The 12,089-nt window shown below is 47.6% G+C and overlaps 1 protein-coding gene across 1 annotated transcript in view; it reads right to left on the reverse strand.

The window, feature by feature from the left end:
- Positions 1 to 11,836, reverse strand: part of TNFRSF21 (TNF receptor superfamily member 21) — a 66,352-nt gene extending 54,516 nt beyond the window's left edge. The window contains exon 1 of the mRNA XM_080807101.1: positions 11,405 to 11,836. Coding sequence (XP_080663227.1) covers positions 11,405 to 11,491 — 87 coding nt within the window. The 5' untranslated portion in view covers positions 11,492 to 11,836. The remainder of the gene's footprint in view (positions 1 to 11,404) is intronic.
- Positions 11,837 to 12,089: the final 253 nt, after the last annotated feature.

The raw sequence follows: 12,089 nt of genomic DNA on the forward strand, positions 1-12,089 counted from the left end.
GATGATGAAAAGGCAAAAGCCAGGCAGAGCGAGGCACCCCTAGAATATCTGGCCATTTTATTATGAGAATCACATTAAATTTACAATAACAAGACCCTGACTGCTAGGAGTTCTCCAGATTCGAAGGGGAAAGAGAAGGGTACAAAAAGGAAAACTCCAAGGGTAAAAGCTTCCCCAAAACACAGACCACACTGTTCCTAGGTATGTTATATAAATTTGGTCAGATCTTGCATTTCCTATTATCTTCCCTGACTTAAAAAAAAGTCTTCTGTTGCTAAGGCAAAAGCAGGGACTGCTGTTAATGCCAGAGAATATAAAGAACACCACGGCTAGAATGTGCTGACTCCAGGACTGGAAGGAGGCAAGCTCAGGGCACACTGGGAAAAGGAAAAAAACAGGCACAACTTAACCCAGATGCTATCTTCCCGGGAACCTGCAATGCAGAGGAGCATGCGCACCCGGCACGGAGTCCTGGGACCACAGACTTCGTCCTTCCGTCCATGCCCATGGCTACTTCTGTAAGCTAAAACCCCCACTTACCTGGAGAAGTCACGTTATAAACAAGACAGTGATAAAGGTTTAGGGGGAAATACTCTTCTGTGCTCACTAAGAATTTATAGAATCCTTCTATAAACCAAGGCAAAACTACCACCACCAGCCAGCGCAGCAGTTCCGCCAAGAAAGCATCAACAAAACCTATTTTAGCCTGGCATGTGCTCAGCAGGCTCTGCCTACCAGGTCCTAGCTGGGCGATGTCGGGGAGTGACCCAACCCGTGTCTCCGTTTCCTCATCAGTAGAGTACAGACAATGGTAATACCCACCCTCCTAAGACTGTTTTCAGAATTATTAAGATAGGTAAAGCACGTGGGACATGCGTGACACAAGTCCCCCATATAGTTTAGTTATTTCAATGATCACTCCTTCTTACTTAGGGTATTACTGTAATATAGCTTCATTCCCTTGGGATTAGGCAATCTTTATTTTTTTTTTTTTTTTTTTTAGATTAGTGTTTTTGTTTGAGAGAGAGTGTGAGAGAGAGAGGGAGAAGCAGACTCTCCACTGAACAGGGACCCCAACTCTGTCTTGATGCCAGGACCCTGGGGTCATGACCTGAGCCCAAAGCAGACCCTTCACTGACTGAGCCACACAGGTGCCGGGAATTGGGCAATCTTTTAAAACACCCCAATTAAAATGCAAATGTCCAATTCCTGAGAATTGTATCAGAGACTCCAAATTTATGAAGCTGTTGCCCTAAAACATCCCGTACTAGACTTGGAGCATTCTACAAAACAAAAACAAAAACAAAGTATAGACTGCATGGTGATGAGTTAAAAGACAAACAAGGGCCAACCAACACTTCAAAAAAAGGCTTAACAAGGGTGGAGCAATCAAGCTACTGACTCTGGATTTCAGGTCTGATCAGGATCTCAGGGTCATGGGATCAAGCCCAGCGCCCAGCTCTGTGCTCAGCGTGGTGTGCGCTTGTCTTTCTCCCTTTGGTTCTGCTCTCTGGATCTCTCTCTCTCTCTCAAAAAAATAAATGAGTAAAACCTTCAAGAAAGGCTTAACATATAAACAACATGTAGCAAATGAGAAAGAACAAGAGAGAAGAAAGGATTTCCTACTGACAAAGTACACTTGAGACAAATGGAGCAGAATCTCAGCAAGCACTTTCCGGAGTGAGTTTTCCTGACCGAGTCCCACAGGATGCTGAGGACCCCGGGTACAAACACCAGAGAACACACTTCCCCCACGTGCCTGCGTTTTTATAGCCCACAAGCGAAGAATGACTTTTACATTTTAAACAGTTGCAGCAGGGTGTGGGAATCAAATGGAGAATAAAATCTGGGGACACGTGGCAATCTGAAATTCAGATTCCGGGCTCCACAAATAAAGTTTTATTAGAACACAGCCACGCCCCTTCTTTTAGGTACTGCCCAGCGCTGCGTTCAAAGTACAAAGGCGGAGGTGAGCAGTTTCCACAGAGATCACACCGCCGGCAAAGTCAAAAATACTACCTAACTCTTTACAGATAAATTCTACCAAGCCCTGGCCTACAAGTTGAGGAAACATTAGCTATTAATGGGCTGATAGCTCCAGGAGGCTCCAGGAGGCAGAAAACAGTGACTTTGTTGAATCTGGCATCTCCCCAGAGTATTTGGCCATGCCATCCTCTACTCGTGCAAGAGGTATGAACATCCTGCAGAACACGCAGACCCAGCTTCCACCACCAACATGATGGGGACGTCCAGAAAAGTCAACGAACCCAACATTAAAAAGATCAGGACCTACTTTAAAAAAATGTATGTCCTACACAGCTAATAAAAGCTTATTACCAAAAATATTCAGGAGGTTAACATAAATTCCACTCAATAGTTGAGACAGAGGGCGACATGAGTAATCACAAAGGTAATTATCATATGGATAAACTTAGGACATCCCTAGACTCCTGAAATGTACATGGGCACAACCAAGGACCCTTACCTATCTATATTAAAGCAGCCTAAATAAATGAAAATGATAAAGTCCAATGCTGGCAGCCTTGTGGGTTAGAAGGCACATTTATGGTTCCTGGTGGCAGTCTAAATTAATTCAGTCTTTCTAAAAACAATCTGGCAATGTGCTGCTAGAGCCATAAAACCATTCATTCATTTCCCGTGACCCAGCAATCCATTTTGGGCAATATACCCCAAAATACCTCACTTCTGGGAACAACCCAAAAGGCAAAAGAGCGACTGATCTGTACAGAGACAACTTCATCAGTGCTGCCAGCCTGCAGAACAATGACAATAACCCAAGTGTCCAACAAGAGCAGGATGGCTCCACACACCGCCAACCCGGGGAAGAGGGCATGGCAGGCCTGAAGCTTGAACTGCAGGAATCATAGGCACCTCAAGTTACTAACACGCATGCAAACTCTGGGGTCCCCAAGCCCGCCCACCCTTTCCTCAGCTTTGCCCTTCAGAGTAATCAGACCACCAGCTCAGGAACCAGGGAGCCAGCCTTGACTACCAAGTGAAAGTGGTCATGCTTTCCCTCGACTCCTGCCCTCTCACGTCTCACCAGCAGTAGACCTTGTTCAAAACCTTTAAAATCTATCTAGTAATCCTCACCTTCCCTGCCACTCCCCCCACAGAACCATCATCCTCCCCCTACTCTGAGCTAACTGTACAAGAATCCAATTGGCCTCCTGCATCTCCACTTCCCCTTTCAAATCCATTCTCCACAGAACTGCCAGAGTGATCTTAAAAAAAAAAACAAAAAACATTAAAACCATATTATATGGGTGCCTGGGTGGCTCAGTCGGTGAAGCATCTGCCTTTGGCTCAGGTCATGATCCCAAGGTCCTGGATAAAGCCCTGCATCGGGCTCTCTGCTCTGTAGGGAACCTGCTCCCCCCTCCCCCTCTGTCTGCCTTTCTGCCTACTTGTGATCTCTCTCTCCCTGCCAAATAAATAAATAAAATCTCTTTAAAAAAAAAAAACTTGAAAAAAATAAAATTAAAATTTTAAAAAAATCATATTATAACCTTGCCTACAATTGTACACCCAACAACATCCTGACATGTTCAAACCTCTAAAAGGCTTGTCCTATCTGGCCCCTGCCTGCTGTGCAACTTCAATACACAGTCCCTTTGCCCCTATTTGCTGAGCTCCAACTGCAGTGGCCTTCTTTCTACTCTCTGAGCACGTAGGTTCTTTCCTACCTCTGGCCCACTGTACATGCTGTTCCTTCTCACTGGCGTACTCTTCCTTCTGCTCTTCTAGAACATCACCCTTTCTCTCATCTCCGATTATTAACTCCAAAAGGGAAGGACCACAAGTGGCCTTTTACTATCATATACCCAAAGTCTAGCAATGCCTGACATTTTGCAAAGTAATTTAGCAATGCACCAGAAATACTTATTAAACTGAATGAAAAATATAAATATATCTCTGTAAGATAAAATAGCTACATAAAGAAAAGCAGCATACAAGCAAGCATGTAGACATTAGTTTTTACCATACACAAATGTTTGTGTAGTGTCAAAGAATAAAAATGAATTGGGAAGAGAAATCCATATCCACTAGGTTCTTCTAGTTGCCAATTTGCTTGAGTTTAAAATGTTCTTTGTTAATAACTCAAGTACCCTTCAGCTGTAGCTCAAAGTATTGAGATGTAGCTCAAGATCCAACTACCTTTAACCTGTCTAGAATGAATGAACAGTTAGTTTAGAGCAAGATCCTTCTGGAATTCATTCAACAATCATTTATTGCTTAACTAGTATGTTTCACGGCATCAAGCCAAAAACACGAAGAGGAATAGCACATTGTATGTTGTCTTTAAGAAGCTGAAATGGGGATAACAATATTGGCCTTGAGCATTCCAAATGAGGAATGAAGCACATCCAAACCTTGTCTAATTTGGTATTTTTCTCCTAGAGCAGATACACAAGATTCAAACCAAAAAGGAGAGAGGAGCCATGGACTCCCAGAAGTAAAGAAAGAGCAAGGAGTGAATAATAACCAGTTAAATTATCCTGGAAACCTATCATCATGTGTCTTTAAATCTTCTCCACCTCCTGCCCCCCATTTCTCTTAACCCTGGTTACGCTGATCTGGCCATACCTAGGATGAAGTCAAATAATAGTCTGGTCTCATGAGTTACTTGGGAAAGCAGAATTCCATCCTCTTTCCCAGAACCAATGATTAAGTTTCTTCTCACTCTTTGCCTTTCTTTAGTCTGCTCAGCATCTGCAACCTAGGAAGAGACAAGTTTAAAAGCCTGCTGACGAGAACGCTAAAAAGTGCATGGGATAAACCATGCACAAAAACGTGACTTATGAGCCCATGCACATCGGGACATCAGACCAGTTTCTATGAGACCCAAAAAGTTAACAAAGTAAATACTAGTAGCAGATGAGACAAACGTATGCTCTAGTCCTACACAAATAATCAGGCTGGCAGCAAAGAAAGCCCTGCCCTGGTCGTCAAATTCTCAGGAGAAGTGAGGGAAAACTCCTTGCTAAGCAGAACCCATGGCCCACTGTTACTCACTAAGCAAATATTTTTCAAAATGACCCAACTAGCAGGCAAGCAAAGCATCCATTCCCTATTTTTAACCTTTCAATTTGCAAGAGTATCTTTCCATCTTCACCATGGCACCACTGCCTGTCAGAGTCACACCATAGGAAAATGTTTGCCAGTGGCTCCACACCCTCGGCTTTCAATCCACACCCGCAGGTTGCTCTCCCTTACAGAATCGGCTCCTCTGGCTAAACTTCCAGGCGCCATCATGGAGGCAAACTGCTTCCCAGGGAGAAAAGGAATGTTCAGCTCTCAGGTAAAATCAGTCCCTTAACAAGAAACAAAATTCCAGGGGCGCGTGGGTGGCTCAGTCGGTTAAGCATCTGCCTTCAGCTCAGGTCATGATCCTGGGGTCCAGGGATGGAGCTCTGCACTGGGCTCCCTGCTCAGCAGGAAGTCTGTTTCTCCCTCTCCTGCCCCTCCCCCCACTTGCGCTCTCTCTGGCTCTCGCACTCGCGCTCTCTCCCTCTCTCTCTCAAACAAATAAATAAAATCTAAAAAAAAAAAAGAAAAAGGAAAAAAAATTCCAGTAAATTAAGGTTATTTGTCTCCTCCCACAACTTGGCAGAAAACAAAGCAATGTGTATCAAGCCCCTGGGACCTAGATGTGAATCCTCTCTCTGGAAGCTGCCGATTGCTTAACTGACTCCTCTTAACTGACTCCTCTTACGCCTCAAACCCTCATCTACAAAATGGGGCGAATACCATTGCATCATGGACTTGAAAGATTTACAGAGATACTTTGTAGAAGGTATTCGACACAATGTCAGTGGTAAGTACTCAATAAATAAGAGCTCGGTAATTCAATATAAATGATTAATATTAACAGCCATTAATATTCCTCCCCTCTGGCTTCTGTTTCAAAGCCCTCTTGAATCCACAGTGGCTCTCCTGTGATCCCAGGACTCATAGACTCACTCCTCCCATTCCTCCTAAAGCCATTAAATTCGTGTTTCTTCTCCCAAAACGGATCTGCATACAGCTCCAAGCCGTGGATCCGCCAAGCCCATCCGTTGGCAGAAGAGCAATGGGAAAATTCTGTAAAGATCAGAGAATGAGCTTTGCTAGGACTTCACTTACCAAGCCCCTGCTCCTTTTCTGTGGGTTTGGTTTTGTTCTTTAGTTTAGAATAAAGCCTTCGACACAAATTTCTCAAATCTTCTAAAGAGGGGATGGGGCTCCATTTAGCTCAGTGGCCTGACTCCTCCCCCCAACCAGGCCCAGCTTCCCCCTGCCTGAGGTCCCTCTGAGCAAACCTTCCCACCACTGCAAGCGTCAGTCTCTACCTTCCATGTGCTGTCATCTGTTGGGGAGGGGGAGGAAACCGGATAGCCAGAATCCAGGAAGACTGGACCATTCCTGGCGGCCTTTCCCCCTCTGAAGAATGAGGTCAACAGCCTCGTATCAGTGAAACCACAGCTTTGAATCAACAGCCTGAATACGAGTGCGCTCCACCTCCCTACCGGGCCAAGGTGAGCACACGTTCCCTGACATCTGCCAGGTCCTCCCTGCTTCTAACCTCTACCCGGCTCCTCGCCCCTGGACTCGGCCTGGAAATGGGAGCTGGTGGGAAAGCCAGATGGCAGCATACAAGCCAATTTAGGATTCTTTGTTTATTTTTTGGTATTTGACAAATACAAACACTAGGGTAAGGCCCGTATTTATTCATGATTTGCAACCCCCTTCCTAACAAAAAAAAAAAAAAAAAAAAAAAAAAAAAAAAATCAAAGCTCAATAGCCACTATCCCAGCAGCACCAAAACCCAGCGTCCTCACACCAAATGGGGATTCAATTTTGGGGAACAAGTTGACTCCTATTAAGGCTTCAGGTTTCATTCCATCAAACACACGAATCTGCGCCTGATGGTCCAGACTGAATCAGCTTCAAATGGTCATCGGGCACATGCCCAAAGGCGATGACATACTCAGGGCTCCTTCTGTCACAGAAGAGCAAGCATCTGAGTTTTCCAGGAAGTTGCCGGTGACCCGGCCTCCGCAGAATTTGCCAGGCCTGTTTGGGGGAAGAAAGCCAACAGCGTTGAGGGCTTACTGGAAAACAGACACCGCCACTTACGCAGTAAAAAGTCACTCAATTCATGTGGGCTCCTGAATAGCCTGGCGACGCTTCTGACCATTTCCCAGCATCAATCAGTCAATCAGTCAAGTTTCCTTAGGTCAATTATGCTTTATAAAGGGCCAGCAGAGTACAAAACCAATTTGCAGCTTGTCTATGGAGTCACCAAAGAAGCTTCACCCTTCATCTTGGCAGATGGAAATCAAAGGTACAGTTCAAGTGTGATGTCTCCATATTCTGATCTACGATGCACTAAGTACACAGACCACCTGTTACTTAGGCCATGACACCTTGCCTCTATCCAATCAGGCACACCTGGAGGCACCTTCTGCGCCCAGTCCTGAAAACAGGGCATTAACCCTTTGGACCACATCAAGCTTGGTTGCCTTTGTGCAAATGTGGTCATACTAAAATATGTCCTTTAGCTGGTTGGTGGATCTACATCTATTCAGTCTCGGGTTTTTTCTTCAATGTAAAGTAGTATAGTATACATTCCATCACAAGGAATTTTTTTTTTTTTCATGCTGATTTGGTTTGATTGTGTATTTGACTTATACTGGAGGTCTGTGGGTTTGGGGCTAGCTCTGGGCTAGTTTAGTTAATTTGAAAGCTTGATCCTCCACGTTTTGGCAACAGGGATGGCAGCTTCATGGCATAAGTCAGAAACCCTGCATTCCAGTACATGTCAGCCCTCCCTATTCTGCGTATAAGTGGCTTTCCCTACCAATGCTAATGCATGTTATCCTGAGATTCGGGAAGGTTTTTCTTCTGCCAGCTTTCATATTAACTAAACTAGCCCAGATCTACTGTAAGTAGTTTAAAGATTTTAACATCAACCACATATTGTATATTACTTTGAATACATTCATCCACTGATTCCATATCAGCTCATGAAACCCAACCGTCCCCCGTGATAGCCAGGTACATTTTACATACCATAAAAACTGTGCCTGTGGGGCGAGATCCAAATCCTAATTCATCCCTGGGTTCCCACTGCCTAGTACAGTGCCCCTGTTGGAGTGGGTGCTCAGTGTAGGTTTGCGAACATGGGACTTTATCCATATGGTTCCCTTCTCTTCTGACTGCCTCACTGCCAACACTCTGTGGGTCCAGGCAAAGCAAGCCCCCTAAGGGCAAGAGGCATCTGAGAGTGTCCTGTCATTCTGGACAGCCTTTCTAGGGCATTTCTGAGCACTGACACAAACTTAGAGGCTTCCCTTATCTCCCCTCCAGACTTTTGGCCTGGAACACATAAGTTTTTATCTTTCCATTTGTGGTTTACTTCCCAGTATCATGCAGACACCCCAACTCATCGGAAACAGAAGTACGAGGAGCAAGAACACTTTCTTCCAAAAGCACTCATGTAATTCTCATTAATATTCTGCAACAAACCAAACCACCAGTCTCAACTTTGCTCCAGTAAGCCTTCTCTGCCCCTACATTTCATCGTCTAGCAATTCGGAGTTGTGAAATAGGCAATGTGGCACAGGAGGGAGCAAGGGCATGAGCTGAAGAGTCAGGTGCTCTCGGCTCCCGGCCTGAGCGTCATCACTGGTGAGCTGTGTGGCCAGGAACAAACCAATGAAGTTTGCCCAGCCTACATCTTCTCATCTGTGAAATGGAGACAACAGTTTCCTGCTTCACAGAGATGTTGGGAGTAAATGAGATACTGTATATAAAGCATAGTTATATGCTGACACATAGTAATATGTATATATATGTGTGTGTGTGTGTGTGTGTGGCGTTATATGCTAGATAGCATGTGTTTTTTTAAAGCTTATTAAAGCCATATGAAAGTTCTCTTTCATACAGTTAGCTGGTTGTCACGAGAAAAAAGTGTCAAAAATGATGACGATAACAAATATTGTCACAAAAAAGGAGATACTTGAAAAGCAATGGTAACTGGAAGCCATAATAAACAGGACATATTATTGAGGGGTTTTTTTTGTTTTGTTTTTGTTTTTGTTTTTGTTTTTTTAATCTAACTGCAATGGATGGGTAGGGCACTAACTTCCCTGCTATCCCGCGGTGTTCTGAGTACTTGCCATATTTAGCTGGGCTCCAGTGCCTGGTGTCTGTCATTTTCACATGGCTAAGAATCCCAGTGGGATAAATAATCCTTATACCAATATCATGACAGCATTGTTTTATACATGAACAATGTCTATCCTGAGGACTGGAGCTTGTAGACTGGGGATGGAAAAAAGAAAAGACATTGCCTCCCCATCCTGTTTACATCAAGGTTACAGCAAAATCCCTGGTGATCCCTGGTACACCCTCTCCATCACCCTTCAGGACAACAGGGTCAACCCCAAACCATTCCATGGACTGAAGTAGAGCCTTTCTATTAGTTAGCAGGAGAAGAGGGACTCTTATTTTAGTTAACAACATGAGATTGCCTCTAAGCTCCGTTACAAATTTCATTTTTTAAAAAAGACAGCCAAACTTAAATTCTCAGGTCTTTAGCTGCAAATCCAGTGCACAATTTTTAGATAAACTGAGTTTAATGATTTAAGAAAAGGAACTGAGCTCTTTCTCAGTTGGTTAAAGCAACCTACACTTTCTTACATGGAGACTTTACTTTGGAACATCTATCTATCTCATGCTCAATTGTAAAATGAATGAAATATCACACTGACTTAGGATTTAATCTAGGAGTGCACTCTGTAGGGCATGTAATAATCAGATATTTAGAGGAACTGGATAGGCATGGGTGGGGGCTGGCGGGGTGCAGGTAGAGTAGTAGATGGAAGGAGGAAACTCAAGGATTGATTTAACTCCACTGATGTTAGGGTCATGGACTGAAATGGGTTTCTCTACACACCAACATTGTCAATCCAGATGCATTTCTGGAAGACTCCCCACTTACTGTTCAGCAGCCCCCCACACTTGTTTCAAGGATACAGATCTTGACTTTGACATTACTATAAATGGGCAGGGAAGTCTCTGAAAGGCGACTGGGACTTGCCTCATTATAAATGCTAACAGCACCAAACTTTTCTTTAGTCTCTCTTACCCCCTTAAAACCCACACTCACACAGGGAACCAGAGCGTCTGTAGGATGAATTCCCAGGCCATAGCAACTGCAATGCCTTGGGATCTAAGAGATCTTGGCTGACCAGACATTAAGCCCTTTTTGGGAAGGAGACAGCAAGCCTGCCTTTCCCTTACACAGCCCTGCCGTGAAAATAGGCTCTTGTCTTTTGTTTTTGTGTGAGTTTCAGCTAAGAATCTCTGTTCTCCCTGCGTAGACAAAAAGATAGGCATGGGAAGCTTATGGTGGCTCAAGGGTTTGATCTCATATAAATTTTCTTCCACTTAACCCGGCCCCTCCCCTCTAACTTTTAGAAAGGGGAAGGGATCTGGGGGAAGTTGGGGATAAGTTCTGGGTCAAGGGTGGTTTCAGGCTTTGACCAGGTAGGTAAGTGAGGGAGGACGAGGCAGAGGGCACGCCTTGTAACTAAATGCACCTTGGGTGCTTAAGAAGGAACCTGCTCCACTTTGCAGGGTCACCTGCCTGGCCACAGGTAAAGAAGGGATAGGACAGACTGGAAAAATTCATCTTCCTTTATGCAGAGCCCTCTCCCCCTCCCCCCACTCAAGGGCCCGCGTGCTGGCTGGCTGGCAGCCGGCGCTTTGGAGGCGCCTGAGAGTGGGTCTAAGGGTTCTTTTCTTGGCGTGCAGAAACTGGGACCCACCCGAGCCAAGGAGGCGAGGTGGGGGAGGGGCTGTGCGCCCTGCTCGGGAATGCACCGCGCCGGCGCCCCCGGGTCCCCGGCGGCTGGCGCGCACCGGTACCACTCTCCCACTGCGGTAGCATCCCGACATGACACTGCAGCTGCAACAAAGCGGCGGCCGCCGCCAGCCCTCGCAGCCCCGCACAGCAGCTCCGGCCCCGCACCACGCGGAGTGGGCAGCGGCCGGTGGCTGTGGGGTTGTGTGGAGGGGGTGGGGGCACCAGGGGTCCGAGTAGGGGGGAAAGCCCTGAAATGCGCAGGAAGCCGGGTGGCCACCTCTAGCGCCTCCTCCAGCGCAGCCAGACTGCGAGGAAAACAGTTCGCCTTCGTTCCAGAGTCCCGGCTGAGTCCGGTGGCTCCCCCAAACGACCCGGATACCTTCCCGGCTTGCAAGCCCACCCACCCCCCACCCCAGCCGGGTCGACCCCGCGCCTCCCGCAGCCGGGCCCGGGGACCCGCCCCGCTCCCAGAGAGCGGCGCCTTCGGCTCCGGCGCGGCCGCCGTCCCCGGTCCCCCAGCGCGCTCACCAGGAAAAGCGAGCCCGCGATCATCGTAGCTCCGGCGACGCGGCTGCAGGAGGCGAGGGCGGTGCTGCTGCTCGCGGAGGTCCCCATGGCTGAGCCCGGGGCTCGCAGGGGCGCCCGGGGCGCGTGGCCCCCCGGCAGCTGGAGTCGGCGGCTGCTTCTGCCCAGCGCCGCATCCACCGCCGCCTCCCGGGCCGGGAGCCCATCTACCTCCAACACCCCATGTGCACTGCGGCAGCCGGGCGGCCGGGCAGAGGAGGGAGGCGGCGAGGGAGGCTCCGGGGGCGCTCAGCACCTGCCCAGCGGTGCGGCCGCCCGGGCGGGGAGAGGCAGCGGCCGCTGCAGCCCGCGCCTCCCCGTGCTCTCCTCCGACAGCGGCTGCGGAGAACCAGGGAGGAGGGCTGGGCGCGGGAGAGCAAAGGAACAACTTCCCATAGCGAAGCCTCCAGCCACTGCCAACCACCCTCCACCGCTGCCCAGACCGGCCGGCGAGGGACTGAGTCGGGTGGCCGCCGGGCGCGGGGACACACGTGGTGGCGCCGAAGGGGCGGGGGATCGGCCCTTTGTGATGTCACCCGGGAGGAGGCCGGGCTCTTTGTGCGATCGGACTGGGAAGGCGTTCCAGGTAGAGCGAGGAGGGAGAGGGTGCCCCTTGGCGTTGGCTGAAGAAATTGCAGCTGCTTTTTGA

This window comes from Martes martes, assembly GCF_963455335.1.
Source record: "Martes martes genome assembly, chromosome: 6".
NCBI lineage: Eukaryota > Metazoa > Chordata > Mammalia > Carnivora > Mustelidae > Martes > Martes martes.